Below are 17,223 nucleotides of genomic sequence, written 5' to 3'. Positions count from 1 at the left end.
ACCCCCCCATACTGGCAGTTGCAGGAAACTTTCCTTCTGCACAGCTCCCTCTCAGGGCCGCAGGTCCAGTCCTGATTCCTTTCTCTCTCTCTCTTTTTTTCTTCTGTCCTGGCTGGTTATGTGGAGGTTTTCTGGCCCTTCTAGAAGTCTGAGGTCTTCTGCATCTTCATGCAGTAGATGTTCTGTGAGAATCGTTTCACTTATAGATGTATTTCACGTATATATTTGTTTATATACATTATATTAAAAATGTTCACTTGCTCTTGCGATACTCATCATCGATCACACCTGTCTTTAGGCAGTGGAGCTGCTGAAGCCGGGGGGCGTGCTGGTGTATAGCACGTGCACTGTCACCCTAGCAGAGAATGAAGAACAGGTCGCCTGGGCCCTCAAGACATTTCCTCACCTTCAGCTTCAGCGCCAGGTGAGGGCCATTGCCGTTGTCTCTGGGTGATCCGGTAAGTCGTGGAAACTTAAGCATGTTGATAAACACAGAGGGTGATGTGAAGAGACGCGGTGCACAAGGTTTCTCTAATGAGAGCTGTTCCAGACCGCCCTTAGAGGATTTCCCATCCTGACCCAGTGTTTCCAGGCCATCGCTGTCTGCGGTTGTGTTAAGATGCCACAGAGCTCAGGGGTTTTCTGTCACATGTTTATTTGACTTGTGGCTCTTGTTCGTGTTACTCAGAATTTTGTTTCTAAAACCCTTCCTCCACCCCTCGGTCCTATAACTTTCCTGATAGGGCAAATGTTGAGCAGTTTTCTAATATCACACCAAAGCCCAAAGAGGCTTTAATAACTGGGATGTCAGAAGACTAGCCAAGGGGGGAAATGGTTCAGGATTATTGCTTCCTTCTGGATCCTTATATAAGATAGGGGACATTTCAAAAGGTGTCTTGTACTTTATTTTACCTAGCACTGTCTTTCCGTTCTGGTTTTTATTAAAACTATATTTATTGACTAGATTTTTTAGCCCATGATGTTTGAGATTAGGTTTAAATCTGTGGTAATGCTCACATTCATTCAGATAAACTGAACATCTAATGTCAGTTCTTCCAGTACAGAATTCTAGTAAGTAATTGGAATATACAGACAGAAGGCAATCTAGAGATGGTTTCTAGACTCAGAAATTAAGATAAGTGCATTGTAGATGAAAAGGAGACTTGAGAATTCACTTGAATTTGATGTGTGTGTATATACATATACACTCAGTATCTACCTAAAAGAGATGGAACTCCCCCCCCCACACATGGGTTAATAAACAACAGGTTTTCAGATATAAACCTAAGAACATATATCTTCAGTAACACAAGCATTTGTGAAATGGTGACTTAAGTTAGGCTTATGCATCTTTTGTAGTAGTGGTTTGCACAGATCACTCAGTTCCTTATGATTCTGTATTCCTCTAAACTAATCGAGGCAGCCTTAGTTTTCTCGTCTCTTTTAATATTCTAGTACATTTAAAAACAACAACAAAAAAAGAGAACTTTTATCATCCAATAGGTGTGGGCCAGAGAGAGGCATCTTCAGATGCCCAAGAAACTCCTGTCAGTTTTGGGGAGTCTGACAAATAAAGCTGGGTTTTCATCTCCTGCTGTAACTGATAATAATGTTCCACTTGCTAAGTGCCCACTCTGTGCCAGGCCCGATACCACCCTACTTATTTAAGCCTCAGATCAGAGTATTTCACCTGTTTCATAGATGAGGAAGCAGGTAAGGTAAGTTACTTTCCTAAAGTCGCACAGCTAAGCTGTGGCAGAGCTGTGATGTGAATCCACGTGCTTCTAAGTGTGGAGCCCAGGTCTCCTGCATGTCGTGGGCCTTGATAAGCATAAGGGCCATCCTAGGGACTCAGTCGTCAAGTGGCTGCATGTTACCACCCTCCCACTTTACTACCCGGAAGAGCAGCATGTCCATTTCACAAAAATAAAAGGTATTTACTCATTTTTCTGTTTCTGGAATTGGTGGCAGTTACAGCTCAGTTTGTCCTTTTACGTAAATGGTACACAGGCAGACTTCCCAACGTGAGGATGTTTGTGTTTATTTGTCTCCCCGAGCAGGACCCACAGATTGGAGGAGAAGGGATGCTGGGAGCTGGCCTGTCGTCTGAGCAACTGAAACGGCTGCAGCGATTCGATCCCTGTGTGGTGCCGTCACAGGACAGTGACACTGGTTCTCTCAGAGACGCCAGGATAGAAGACACGAGTTGGCTCGCAAATAAGGATTGTATAGGCTTTTTCATTGCAAAATTTGTAAAATGCAGAAGCACGTAGGAGAAGGATCCTTAGAAATGAAAGTTCCAAACATTTTCCGTTTTTTTTTAAACCAAAAACTGTTGTCAGGCCACGTGATTGATGCCGTGGTTGCTGAGGAAACAGAAAAGGCTGCCGGCTGTTCCACCAGGAATCAAGAGACTGTACTTCACAGAGGAAGTAGCCGGGGGGGTGGAGGGGGGGCACTTGTGTGTCTAAAATACTTTTCCTTTATGGATTTAGCAGAGTATAAAGAAAAGGAGATGCCTGAAGATGTCTGGAACATTTCATTTGGGGTCTTTGTTTTAATTTGTAAAGAATGCAAGTCATTTTTAATGTTAAAATAAGTGGATTTAACAAAAGGAATAAAACTAGTGGTATTTAATTTGGTTATAAAACACGTTTTCCGTTATTGAGTTCCTTCAGAATTCAGGGTGTGGGAACTATAACTTATTTATCAAGTGCCAGGAACGTAGCTGGGGATTTCACCTGACTTTTTCTGTTTACTATTTGGTAAGTCAACCCTCTTTCAAATGAATTCTGGACTACTCCCAGTAACAGTCTCCCTTCACTATGTTGACGTTTTTTCTTCTGTCATATTTTAAACTAAAAACTAAAATGAATTTTTTTAAACTCTGTAGATTAAAAATGAGACTATTGCACAATTCGGGTACCTTTTAGCATCTAATGGAATACATACAAGTTCCTAGAGACGTGATTGGTGAGAAAACCATCTTGTGAGAGCTGGGAAGTGGCCGGGTGCTCACAGCTGAGCCTTGGTGTTCTCCCTCTGAACAGAAGCAGCTCCACAGAACACCTTCCCCAGACCAAGCAACTGTGACTAGGTCAAGACGAAACAAGACCACTTCACCATCAGACCTGAGATCCCCCAAACTGCAGAGGTGACCAAACACCACCCATGGCGGCCAATATAAGAGGGCGGCCTTTTTAAGATGAACTGTGTAGCTGTAGGCTTGCTTTTCATCCTACCTGCTTTATAGATAAAATAGATTAAAATACCCAGCCATAGTTTAAAAGCTATCTCATGTTGTGTTAAATACATCTATTTTGTTAATTCAAATCACCTCAAAATGCCTGAGCCTCGGACAACTGCCTAATGTATTTTTTTCCCTTCATAGGTCTCCATTAGGAACTTCTTGAAACTTCCTTGTATCCCTGAAGAATGCTCATCTCATCTCAGATCAGGTGAGATCCTCAGAGGCCTCTGCTCTGAGGAAGCCTTTCTGGCACACCCTTCTCGGGGGCTGGGTCGGGCGTGTCTCCCTCTACACCCCTCGTGCCTCTGTCTCCTCCTGTCACGGCACTTGACACATCACTCTAGGGTACGAGGCATGCCCTGGACCGCTGCCCCCAGGCTTGGGAACATTCTGGAGGCAGGACTGTGCTTTCTGTACAGCTTCAGAGCAGATCATTGTTACACGCTTATTGAACGAGGGAAAAACCCCATCAGGCTCCCTAAGATTCAGACATGTGACTGACTTCTTTCCGTCCCTCATTCTGCCTGATAGCCAGTAGATGTCATCTGCCTAAAGAGAAACGCTGTTGACCTGTGGTACTTCTGCTTCTAGGGCTCGGCATACTTCCTTGAACTTTCAATATGTTTTTGAAAAATACACAAAATCCATCCCTTCTCATGCTCTCTGCAGAGCCTTAGGTGCTAGGCTGGGATGGAAATGGTAGGGAAGGAGCCTAGTAGCAAATGTGTAAAGTTTTGATTAATACCAATAAATATCAAAATACAAGCAATGCAGGCAAAACAAAAGAAAAATATTTGCATATTGAAAACAGTAAGGACAAATAAAAAATATTGTTAAAATTTGTTTCTTTAACATAGACATTTTTCAGTGGGTTTTTTTTCTTTCAAAAAATAAAACAAATTGGAAAATAAAGCATTCAATCTTAAGGAACACAGACATATAAGAAAAAATATGATAAAAGGACAAAAATCAGGGAAATGTGGAAGAGAATGAATATATTCTCTTTTAACATATTTAATGTTACCATAGTTGTATCTGTGAAACAGAAGCATTTTAATTCAACAGTGAGTACATTTTACTTCAAAACCGTGTATCACATTTTAAACAGTAAAGTACAAATAGTTAAAAATATAACACGATTCAACAACTGACCCAGAGCCCTCTGATTGCCTGTTTTCTCCAACAGCATGACTCTTGACGTGTTAGTAAGATTATCCAGGAGTAGCAGCATTGTGTCACTGAGCAAAGGGCGAGGAACTGAAGATCCATTCTGATGACAGGTTTATTTTAGAAAGGAAAAGTACAGTTCAAAATCGGAGGCAAGAATTGCAGACCATATAAGATGAAGGTGGGAGAAAGTTGGCTTTGCCGTGCTCAGGCCTTCAGAGGCCTTTGACCTGCCGGAAGCTGTCACTTTTCAGGTGTCGTGGGGAGATGACCACAGCCCATCAGTGACGGGCAGCACCCCCCAGGATGATGCGCCCCACACGCGAAGTGCAGGTGAGTATTTAACATACTTTGAGCTGTAAGAATCACTCCTAAAATGGCACTTAATACGACTAATAGTAGACAGTGCAGAAGCCAGCTCTTTATTTGTTTGCTATGAATGAATGACTTTAAACCAGGCTTGTTGAACAGTTCAGTGTAGCTGACAGTTGAAGGTTTAACATGAATGCAGAGCAGACCATGTTAAAATGTGGCATTGTCCCAAAGTACAGAATAACTAAGACATCCTACGTTTAGCAGCACCTTTTTGTAACAGTAACTTAAGTGAGCAGTAGAGAAAGAGCAGAGGAAAGGCTGAAATGGGTGTGACGAGAAAGACACAGAACTATTCAGAACTTTTCCAGCATTTTCTAGGTTAACTACAACAATCATGATTCTACGACTGAGTCTGTTAAGATTAAACCTTTGCTGTGTGAAAAGACTAGAATTTTACATTCCACAACTCAGTGAATATCCCATTGTCCTTGGGATTATTTCTTCAGTTACATATTTAGTCCACACCGTTTACACATATGCCCACTCTACAGTTTTCACATAAGCGTGCTCTTTTGTCAAATCCTGCAACAGAGATTTTGCGGAATACTCTGATTTGGACTAGTGTGTTTCACAGTAAAGTGAGAAACGAAGAGTCCAGGTCAGAATTTAAAAAATGGAATCCGTTAGCGTGATTCTTTGAAAGGGATTAATGGTAGCAGCAAAGAAGATACATACCAGTTAGACTTCAAGAATTTACACATTCCAAAGCCATGAACTGGGATGAAACTTCGTATAGGAAGGGTCGGGGCTGGCGATCATTGATGTGGTACCGTGATGGACAGCTGACTGGAAGTATTTTATAAAAGTAACTTTAGCTGGAATACGGTTTCCCAATGATGTGAATATTTTACATCAAAAATTTATATATTATGCCTACTGTTCTTATATTCAATAAATAAAGGTATGTCAACAGCACAGAGCTAATTAACAAAGAGATTGAGGGAAATGGTTCCTATATTAGCTGATAAAACACTATATACGTTAACTCATTTTTACAACTCTGAGTTTTCTTTGGGGGAGAGGAATAAGGAGTTAGATGTGAAACAGTTGTACTTATAAAGGTCCAAGATATATTTGGCAAGAACCTGGAATAATCAAAGAAGCGAAACAAAAAATAGCTTATTTAACAAAATAATAATTTTTAATGTCCAGGTCTGAAGGTAGGCAGTCAAGACAGGCGTTTTCCAGGGACAGACTTCAAGTGCCAGGTACTTGCACGCCTAATACTGTCTGTCTTACCTGTCCAGTCTTAACTGGACAGACGGACACTTAGGAGAGACAGGGAAGGTTTCAGGCTCAGCGTGACCACCACCTCGTGGGCCGCGTTGGGCGGTGTCCCTGACGCAGGGCCACAGCATCTTCTGGCTTCCCCTCAGAGCAGGTGTCCGACGCAGGAAAACCTCAACGTCTCGTTCACTTCAAGTCACCTCCTTTTGCCCTGATTTCTTGCGAAGAGCAGAAGCTTTGGTTATAAGAAGCACTTCGAGGTTGTGACGGACAGTGAAAGTGTCGGAGCGGGGGGAACACAACGGGCACGGCGGGCGAGGCGAGGTGAGGAGATGGGGGGAGTCGGGAGCATCTGTGTAAACGCTTCTCTCTCAGACGAGAGGTCGTCGGACATTTCCAGTGAAACACTCATCACAGTGGCCCGTGTGGCCCCTCTCCAGGAGCCAGCGGGGGGCAGCTCTCCGGGGCGTCCCCTCTGGCGGCGTGTGCCCTCCTGGCCCCTGACGGCTCGGCGGGCCACAGCGGCGCAGCGAGCCGCGGAGCCAGGCAGGTGGACGCCTCGGCCCTGGGCTGGCCGCCGCTGTTGTCAGCGTGCACGCCCGTCACTGGCTCGTGTGCACGCGGCTCCCAGACTCCAGGGCCGTGACCTGAGACACTGGGTACGCAGGACGTGGCCGTCACAATCAGTGTGAACGGCACGGAGCGGAGCAACCCTTGGAGTTTGGTTATATTTCCCAGAATTTATGGTCACAATGATTAACGTACAGGGATGGAGGAACATTCAGAAATCAAACCTTTTCAAGTCAGGCAGTCACACGTATTTACAGTATGTACAGACTCTCTACTAGAACGGGAATAGGTGTCTAGACGACGTTATTACAAATTTCCTGAAGGTGGGCATTTCTAGTCCCTGTAATTCAGAAAGCAGATCTGCTGGCTTGGCATTAAGACTCTGAAATAGTGCGATCAAACTGATACATGTGTATATATATATATATATGTGTATATATATATATATAATAATTATATAATTATCATAAGAAGGTGTTTGCAGAAATAACATTTACAAACTGTCTATACAGTACACGATGCTAGTACATAGAAAATAGATTCTGACTTTGATCCCCTTGGCGTAAGGCAAGACAGTCTGTCCCCAGGTTTAGTCAGTCAGCCAGAGGTACAAGCGAGAAACAGTGGTCCACGATGACGATGCAAATCGGGCGCCTACATAGTAAAGGTCGGGAGAACCAAGAAGTTCCACTTTTTACGTGGGCCGCTTGATTCTGGCCCGCTGGATACATCAACCACATTTTCGAAAACATCAGCTAGGCTTCTTAAAATCCTGATGCCACCTGGATGGCAACAGATGATATTGTTCAAGTGGCAGCGATCCTAGACCGTTTTCAAAGTGCAGTAGACAACCAGAGGACTGCAGCCTTTCCAGGCGAATTTATATAGCACTTACTTACAAAAGGAAAATAAAAAGTATATTGATACTCTATTTCCTGCTGTTGCTATCCAAGCAACAGCAGTACAAAATATACAAGACAGATCACATATGATTGCAATGTAGACCCCCAAGATTGAGTTGGAGGGTGGTGGTATACAAGACTTACTTAAAAATAAGAAAACCAACGACACAAAAGGGCAAAAGTCACTGGCGGATGTAAACCTCCCTGTTCCAGTCCCCAGCCTCATGCCGTCTCCTGGACACCCCTTCCCCCTCCCTGTCACAGCAGCGATCCTTGGATTTGTGGCGGCTCCACTGTTTGTCGCCCTCGTTGTGGTCCTGCTCTCGATCCGGGTCCCGGGAGCGGTGCCGAGACTCCCTGTGTCTGCGCTCCCCACCCCCGTGGGGTTCCTCTCTGTGGCTGTGATCTCGGTGCGGGGCGCAGTGGTCTGCATGTTCGTGGGAATAATCTTCCTTGGGCTCCGCGTATGCGGAGTCGCGACTCTCCTGCGTTTCTGAATCCAAGGTCTCCTGCCTGGAGAGGCCGCGGCTGGCCCCGCTGCGATGGCTGTGGTGCTGGGGTTTCTTGACTGGGTCTGGGCAGGGTTCTTCTTCAGCTTGGGAAGCAGAATGGGTGGCAGCCGTGCGATCGGTCCTCGAATCATGAGAAGCCTGGAGGCGAAGGAGCAAACACAGGCCTCAGCCAAGGTCGGGGTCTGGGGAACTGTCGCAAAGGCAAGTGTCTAGTCCCTTTTCACAGTCTCTAAAGTGCTGAAATGAAATCTGACCTCGCTCGGGTGCTTAATGTATTCAGTAACATCCAGTAGCATTTACATTGTATTGGACTTTCTGTTAATTTGTAAGCGCCTAGAACAGCACAGAGTAACTTTACAAATTTTTTAAAAATGAATGAAGGAGGGAGGGCATTCTTTCATATGTTCTCTTGTGGTTCAAATATAGATATAGGTCCCTGAGATCTGTCTACACATGGGTGGACACTTAACCACCTCTGCTCGGATACAGGTGGGAAGATTAAAAATTCTTAGGATGTTGGCTTTAAGGGAAAAAATGATAAAATGTCAAATGCTTAAGTGGCACTTACTGTGAGACCAGCAGTGTTATGAGACTGTCACGTATACTGACTGATTAAATACAACAACCCTGTAAGCCAATCTCATGAGAAAAGTCCCATGACAGCCCCACAAGGTAGGGTCGTTAGTATTCCTGAGGCAAAGGGCAGGTAAGGATTTTATCCAAGATTAAACCCCTGGGAAGGGGTGGAGAGGAGAGGGAATTGAACCCAGGTAGTCTGAGTCCACAGTCTGTGCTCCCGGCCACATAGAAAGTTCCTCTATCCTGGCCCGAACAGAATATGGGGAGAGTGGATTTTACGGTTTATAATACAGTAAGTCCCCTACATACGGACCTTCAGGTTGTGAACTTCCAAAAGATGCAAACATAGCTTCGCATGTCAAATCACTAAGTTAGATCATTTGTCTGGCGTACATTGTCGTGCGTGCATCCTCTACCAGTGGTTGTGCTTTTGTGTTCTTTACCGTATAGGGTACGGTGGTACCGTATCTTTATTTCAAGCTCAGGATGGTCGGAAGCGAGCGTAAAAGCAGTGGTGACCTAGCGGGTACGACTGTCCTTTTTCAAGGGACTGTACTGTAAGGTTAAAAATGTTTTAACTTTTGTTTGTTTCTTCTGTATTATTTGTGTGCAAAGTATAATAAACCTGTCACGGTACAGTACCATATAGCCGATTGTGTTAGTGGGCAGCCTAGGCCAACTGTGCTGGACTTACGAATGCCTTCTCGGAACGGAACTCGTTCGTATATGGGGGACTTACGGTACTTCATAGGATGCTGTTTACACTCCTCTTACGGGCGCACAGCTCACGCTGGAGACACTTAAGGTACTCGGTGTTCTGTCTCATTCTGGACAGGGCTGCCCGACTGGAACGAGCACCGCCCCGGAGCCCTGGACCCCAGTGGCGCGAGCGAAGGAGGGAGCGCTGCTCACCTGTGAGCTGGGGGCCAGAGCGGGGCTGATGGGCAGGGTCGAGGTGGCCAAGGTCCGGCTGAGGAGAGGGTCGGGGCCACTGCTGCAAGGCGGGTGGGCGGCCTTCCAGTAGGCCTCCAGGTAGTCGGCGAGGTGCTCGCAGGCGTCCTCCAGCTGGTTCTCGTCCAGAATCACGTCGAACAGCTCCTGCAGGGGCAGACAGTGCAGACGGCGTGCTTACGGCACCTTGCCCGTGCTGCCCCCGGGCCTCCCGCACGCCAGGAGCACGAAGGGTGCCCGAGGGCTGCGTGCTGCATCCCTGCCGTGGCGCCGGACTCCTCTCTTCGCGGGGGCTGACCGCCTGCTATGGCCTCACCGCTTCGCTGTGTGAGTGACCAGGAGTGAACAGGTGTGATAACAGTTGCTAGGGGCACCAGAGAAAAGTTGCCCGTAGTGAAAAAAAAAGGAATTGATCCTATGTTAGGGGCGAGATGTACAAAAGAAAATGAGAATATAAGCCAGAGACTATGAAAAGCTGAACCTTGGAAACGACTGAGGCAAGGTGAGGATGTGAGGAAGCCGAAGCCACTGACTGGATGTGGCCCAGACTTCATAGTAGTTCAGAGTTCTTACAAGTGTAATGTGCTCCCGGCAATTAGAAGTGGGTCTGAGCCCAGTTCTTAAGGCTTCTGATACACCTTCATTAAAAACAACAAAGCCAGAACAAAAGCCGGAAGCATACAGGCCGAAAGCGTGGTATGCAAAGCAGGGGATTCGCGGTAGGGATGTGTTCAGGTGTCAGAATCTGGTTACTGAGTGCTTTAGAAATGGTCTTAGATCAATTTCTTAGACGGTAATGAAGAGCCAGCAACTCGCTCCCTGAGTAGAAGTGAATAATAAACCAACCCCAAACAGCCATCTTTTCAACCAAAGTTTTGAAACAATGATTGTGTTTCATTGAAGATGACTACTGAGGTGTTAGATTAACAAAGCGAGGTCACCACGGAACACACCGTAGCTGTTCGTAAGCGACGACCATGACCTAGACAAGTGCTCGTGGTAAGAGGTAGACTCTACCGTTCCCGTCTTTGGGAGGAAACCCACCGTTAATGGGCAGGGTTCTCCCTGGACAGGCGTTTACCTGTCCGTCTGGTTTTTGTTAACAGAATGTGGGTGTGAAGCCTTCAAGTGGATTATACTGCATAGAGAGACTTACCGGAGGGCACTGAGCCAGCTTATCTGCTGCTACCATCTGAACATTGAGGTGTTTAGCTTGAGATTTCCCTCGAGATTTTATTAACCTTTGTAAAACCTGTAAAAGACGAGATTCTTCAACTGGGGTATCTGCACTCAGGTGAACAACAAGGTTCGTTATTCGTTCCTTTCTCCGGTGTCCTCTGCATGCAGCACTGATGGTTTACAAATAGATTACGCTAGAAAACAATCTTCAAGATGGTCAGCAAAATTAACACGTTGACATAAATCTCAGTCGCAAGCTTCGTAAGTCACCAGCGTGGAGATGTTTCTGAGTCTTGTCTTTTTTCAAGGCTAGCAGTTCTCAAACTCTGTCTCATGATTTATGTTTTTAAACACTGTGGAGAACTCCCAAGAGCTTTTTATGTGAACTCTAATAGTTATATATTAGAAACTAAAACTGAAAAATTCATTTAAGAATGACCAGTAACCTCTTATATGTTAACATGTCATGCATTCTGATAAAATAGCTAAGTTATTTGCAGGTTTCTCTACCGCCTGGCTCCACAGAAGACAGCTGCTGTGCCCTGCTTCTACAGTGAATCTGCTGCGGTGTATTGTTTGAAACAGGCAAAGAAAATCCAGTCCCCTACAGATACGTAATTAGTAGCCTTTTCAGATAATTGTGGGTATCTTTCTTTGATACTACAGTAAACAAGTGGTAGCTTTTTAAAGACTAGCTCTCATATCACTCAATGAACTTTTCTTACTCTGTCACGTTAAATTCCATTGATCTGTCCTGAAATTTGAAGGACGTGTCAGTTGTTCTTTCCAATAAAAATGGTGTTCCAGGACGAAAGTGGCTACTTTGGTTTATGACTTGAAGAACACACTGGTACCTGCCCTCAAGAAAACGGACTTCGAGTACATAGCTAAAGAACTTGAAGTGTACTTCCCATTTCGTTACATAGAATATTAAAAAGGTTTGTACTGGAGTCAAAATTTAAGCATTTTTACTACATCAGGACATTCTTAAGTGAAACTGGGTTGTGTGGCTTTTTTTTTTTAACCTGGGAGTGCATGGGGAGGGAGAATGCCACAGCTGCTACTGCTACTGTGGTCTTGATTCCTGCTTAGACATCACCCAGTGCTGCTTCTGCACCGCTGGTGCAAAGGTCAAACCAGTGAAAAAGGGGGAGGATGTCTGAGTATTAGATAATGCTTAGATAATAATCATGGAAATGGTTCTGACCTCATGGACCCTCTAAAAAGTGTTTCAGAACCTCCCCCACCAGGAATCCATGGACCACTTTGGGAATCACTCACGCTCCTAAGCCATGAAACTTATCACGCTTGCTTATGTGAATCTTAACAATTCTCGGCTACCACGTCTCTCTTCAGACCCTTTGTGATGGATAAAGACACAGCCCGTTTCTAATTGGAAAGCAGACTAGTTCCATTACAGAGCAAACAGTAACCACCCTACTTACCTTAGGAGAAGAAATCTTGACATACACTATAATAGGGGCCAGAGAGGTTTTACTAAGCTGGGCTGGATGATTAATAGTATCTGCATCAAGGACCACCAGTTGCAATGTTCTTGCAAGTTCAAAAATCCTTTCAATTTCACTCTGAACTTCGGCTGTAAAAGGTTAAGCAGAGTTTGATTACTTTACAGCATTTTTAAGCCAGATTGAGACAAAGTAAAACGGTACTCAGGTAGGTGAGGTTGCTGTCTACAGGTAAGAGAGCTGGTAACAGGTGTCCTTTGGAGAGAGCCGTTCCTTCATAATACCTCTAGCATTTAGGGAATTCCTCTCTCAACCAGACATCTAACACAATGTCTGTGAGAGTCAACGTTTCTGGCTCTCTGTGCTGACGTGTTTTTGGTGCTATAAAACTTCACTCCATGAAGTCATTTCATTAAAATGTTGTGAAATAGAAACTTGAAGAGAGGTCTTCCCTGTGTGTGTTTCTGACCACGCTAGCCTAGCACCCATCACCAGCCTTCCTGTCACTGCACGGGCTCCTCTGTGTTTATATGCCACCTATTGGTATGCCTTCTGGAGATGATTGAGAGTCTAGAGATGCTTATTACCAAGCTGAACTACAACAGAAAACAGGAGAGATTTTAAGAGTGTTACAACAAACTTCTCCAAAAACACACTTCTCATATTTTCCACCAACAAAAGAACCGCCCTGCAACATTCATGCTTTAAAAGGGCGGTTATATATTAGAGGCAGCATTACAGGAATACAAACTATAGAAACATCCAAAAATCTACTTGAATGCCAAAGAAATTTCATGCATTTCATCTGCTTCTCCATTTCTGTACCACTGCTGTCCAGTACGGTAGCCACAACCCCCATATGCCTGTGGAGCTCCTGAAGTGTAGCACATGTGAATGAATGAATGAATTTTTGAAATTTAATTTAAATAAGAGTTAAATAGCCAGAAAGTACTTTACTAGACATCATAGGTCTATAAAGCATAATACGTATTTTACAGTGCCCACCACAGTCATGAAGGGCCAATTCCATGAGATTCCTAGACCTACAGAATACCATTTAATTCCTCTTATGCATTTGCATCCATGCAGAAGATTCCTGGAGATAATTTTAACTAGTACATTATTCCAGAAAAGGCAAGTCACTATTGTCTGCCTTACAATATGTTATGACTAGAGGCCTTTCATTTAACCTGGGTGTCTTTAAAATCAGGGCCCAAACCACTTGAGATACTGGCTTTAAAATAATATTTGGTCACATTACCACCCATGACATAGTTTTGCTAAAAGAAAAAAACAAACCCATTAAGCTTCTGGATCTATCAGTTTATAAGAAATACAGGGAACAGACATATATAAACTACGCCCGTGTAATGCAGTTAGCAAAATTCACTCTCTGAAAACCCTGCAGAATAAGTGACCCAGTTTCTTCAAAAAACTACAAGGAAATAAAAAAGATCTATGGAAAACGAGATTAAGAGATTTAAGAACCTAGGAAACATTCGCAATGTATGGACTTTATGTGGATTCTGATTCAAACAAATAGTAATTGATACATTTATAATGCATAAAGTAAGTGGATAAAATGTTTATATATATAATGCTTATATATAAGATGTATGTGTGTATATGTATAATACATGACAGCTGGGAAATGATACGTGGCTGAGTGGCAACCTGATATTTGGGATGTACTGTTAAGGTCTGGCGATAATGGCGATATGGTTTAAATAAAAAGAGTCTTCAATGTTTAGAAATACATACTGAAACATTTACAGATAACAACATATGATGTCTGGGATTAGCTTCAAAATAATTCAGAGACAGGAGAGGAAGGCAGGGGGAAGACTGGAAATGAAACAAGATTGGCCATGAATAGATGATAGTTGAAACTAGGTGATGAGTACCTGAGGTTTCCTATAACATTCTTTACTTCATATATATTGGAATTTCCTTAAACTACAGTTTTAGAAATCATAACAGTGTTCTAAAACATTACTGACACTCTTATTTGCTCTCTTTTCTCATGCTCCTTAAAATTTTATTCCAATATAACCTTGCTTCTCTGTGCCCTATAAATGTTTTCACAGCCACTGATCCCCAACAGTCAAGTTCCGATCTAAGTTAATATTTATTGTAAGCATTAAGAAATTTGATTAGTCTACGGCCAACACCACACTCCATGGAAATGCTGAAAGCTTTTCCTCTAAGATCAGGAACGACACAGGGATGCCCACTCACCGCTTCTTTCAACATAGTATTGAAAGTCCTAGCCAGAGCAATTTGGCAAGAAACAAATAAAAGGCATATAAATTGGAAAGGAAGTAAAACTCTCACTGTTTGTAGATGACATGATAGTATGTACAGAAAACTCTTAAAGACTCCCCCAGAAGACCATTAGAACTAATAAACAAATTCAGTAAAGTTGAAGGATACAAAATTAGCTTACAAAAATCTGTTGCAGTCCTATAAACTAATAATGAACTATCAGAAAGAGGAAGGAAGAAAACTATTATTTACAAATTGCATCAAAAAGAATACCTAGGAATAAATAAAACCAAGGAGGTGAAAGACCTGTACTCTGAAAACTGTAGGACACCGATGAAAGAAACTGAAGACACAAATAAACAGGTATTCCACGCTCATGGATTGGAAGAATTAATATTGTCAAAATGTCCATACCCAAGTGATCTACAGATTTATTGCAATTACTATCAAAAATCTAATGGCATTTTTCACAGATACAGAACAATCCTAAACTTTGTGTGGAATCACAAAAGACCCCAAACAGCCAAAGCAATCTTGAGAAAGAAGAACAAAGCTGGAGGAATTATGCTTCCTGACTTCAAACTATATCACAAAACTATAATAAAACAGTATGGTACTGGCGTAAAAACAGATCCATAGATCGGTGGAACAGACTAGAAGAGCCCAGAAGTAAACCCATGCATATATGGCCAATTAATTTATGACAAAGGAGCCAAGAATATACAGTGGGGAAAAGGACAGTCTCTTCAATAAACTGTGCTGGGTGAAAACGACAGCCATGTGCAAAAGAGTGAAACTGGACCACTGTCTTACACCATACACGAAAATCAGCTCACAAAATGGATTAAAGGCTTAAATGTATATCCCAAAACCATAAAACTCCTAGAAAAAAACAAAGGTGGTAAGCTCTTTGACATTCGTCTTGGCAATGCATTTTTGGATTTGACACCAAAAGCAAACACAAGAAAACCCAGAGTAAACAAGTGAGACTACATCAAACTAAAAAGCTTCTGCACAGCAAAGGAAACCATCAACAAAATGAAAAGGCAACCTGCCAAATGGAAGAAAATATTTGCAAGTCATATACAGGCGTACGTCAGAGATACTGTAGGTTTGTTTTCGGACTACCACAATAAAGCAAGTCACATGAACTTTTTGGCTTCCCAGTGCATATAAAAGCTGTGTTTACACTAAACTGTAGTCTATTAAGTGTGCAAAAGCATTGTCTTATAAAATCAGTGTACACACCTTAATTAACAAATACTTGATTGCTGAAAAATGCTAACCATCATCTGACCCTTCAGAGAGTCACAGTAGTAACGAAGATCACTGATCCCAGATCACCGTAGCAAATGTAATGAAAAAGTTTGAAATATTGCGAGAATAAGCAGAATGTAACACAAAGACATGAAGCGAGCGATGTTAGAAAAATGGTGCCAACAGACCTGCTCAAGGCAGGGCTGCCGCAAACCTTCAATTTGTGAAAAACACAACATCTGCAAAGTGCAATCAAATGAAAAGCACAATAAAATGAGATATGCTTGTATAGGATGAGTTAATTTCCAAAATATGTAAAGAACTCTTACAGCTTAATAGCAAAAAACCAAACAGTCCAATGAACAAATGGGAAGAAGACCTGAATAGACATTTTTCCAAAGACGACTTACAGATGGCCGACAGGTATATGAAAAGGCGCTCAACATCACTAACCATCAGGGAAATGCAAATCAAAACCCCAATGAGATACCACCTCACACCTGTTAGGATGGCTATCATCAAAAAGATAATATAACAAGCACGGTGGTGATAATGTGGACAAAAGGGAGCCCTCCTGCACTGTTGGTGGGAATGTGAACTGGTGCTGTCACTATGGAAAATGATGTGGAGGTTCCTCCAAAGATTAAAAATAGAACCACCACGTGATCCAGTGATAGAATCTTGACGGAAATGTGGAATCGGAAAAGAAAAAAAAAGCATAGGTAAAAAGAACAGGTTGGGGGTAGCCAGAGGTGGGAAGTGGGGGGTGGGTGAGGGTGGTCAAAAGCACAAATAAGTCCCACGGATGTGACACACAGCATGGTGACTATAGTTACTAATATTGTATATTTGGAAGTTGCTAAGAGAGTGGATCTTAGGAGTTCTTCTCACAAGAAAAAAACTTGTAACTGTACGTAAACTTGTAACTAGACTTCCTGTGATCATAACACAATATATACATGGGTCAAGTCATGTTGTATACCTGAAACTAATCTAATGGTATGTCAGGTATGTCTCAAAAAAAAAAGAAATTTGATCACAAAGATTTTCATCCATGTACTCAGTTAATAATAACGGTTAATCACAGAGTCCCACACCTTAAAAAAACTTCCTTTTTCTTAGCAGTTTGAGTCCTATGAAAAAAAAAGATTATAAATGTAATGTTTGTTCATTGCATAAAATCTGAGTAACAGATAAACATAAAAGAAAATAATCCATTATCTTATTATGTATACAAAATTACTTTATCAACAAATGTCAAGTGCTTAATATATGTATCATGTATATATGTGTATATATATGCAAATATTTATATCTTCTAGTATTCTTACATACACAAATATCTTAACACTTTTTAAATTAAGGGGGGAAATGAGATATTTAAAAATTTAAAGGAGATTTTTTCAGAATCCCAGTGCAACATATTAGTAAGTAAACCTTAAAAAAAGATGACCAATAAATTCTGAAGAAAATACTTTTAACTTCCAAGTAAAAATGATGCTTCGAAAAGAAATGTATCTGTA

At 42.5% G+C, this 17,223-nt stretch overlaps 2 protein-coding genes across 22 annotated transcripts in view; one reads left to right on the top strand and one right to left on the bottom strand.

The window, feature by feature from the left end:
• NSUN6 (NOP2/Sun RNA methyltransferase 6) overlaps positions 1 to 11,526 on the top strand; it is a 108,403-nt gene extending 96,877 nt beyond the window's left edge. For 4 of the 21 annotated variants that reach the window (XM_073801726.1, XM_073801725.1, XM_073801708.1 and 1 more), the window contains 5 exons: positions 299 to 424; positions 2,061 to 3,154; positions 3,392 to 3,458; positions 4,437 to 4,750; positions 6,174 to 11,526. In XM_073801726.1, the coding sequence (XP_073657827.1) occupies positions 299 to 424; positions 2,061 to 2,273 (339 nt within the window). In that variant the 3' untranslated portion in view covers positions 2,274 to 3,154; positions 3,392 to 3,458; positions 4,437 to 4,750; positions 6,174 to 11,526. Of the gene's footprint in view, positions 1 to 298; positions 459 to 2,060; positions 3,155 to 3,391; positions 3,459 to 4,436; positions 4,751 to 5,944 lie in introns of those variants that run through there. The other 17 variants (XM_073801721.1, XM_073801723.1, XM_073801722.1 and 14 more) reach the window with 17 other exon arrangements.
• Positions 7,674 to 17,223, bottom strand: part of CACNB2 (calcium voltage-gated channel auxiliary subunit beta 2) — a 402,450-nt gene continuing 392,900 nt past the window's right edge. The window contains exons 11-14 of the mRNA XM_073801728.1: positions 12,158 to 12,309; positions 10,690 to 10,785; positions 9,495 to 9,680; positions 7,674 to 8,141 (exon numbers count right to left, since the gene is read on the bottom strand). Of these exons, the coding sequence (XP_073657829.1) occupies positions 7,674 to 8,141; positions 9,495 to 9,680; positions 10,690 to 10,785; positions 12,158 to 12,309 (902 nt within the window). The remainder of the gene's footprint in view (positions 8,142 to 9,494; positions 9,681 to 10,689; positions 10,786 to 12,157; positions 12,310 to 17,223) is intronic.

Source organism: Tursiops truncatus, chromosome 2 (assembly GCF_011762595.2).
Source record: "Tursiops truncatus isolate mTurTru1 chromosome 2, mTurTru1.mat.Y, whole genome shotgun sequence".
NCBI lineage: Eukaryota > Metazoa > Chordata > Mammalia > Artiodactyla > Delphinidae > Tursiops > Tursiops truncatus.
This window is presented reverse-complemented; position numbering and strand designations above follow the sequence as displayed.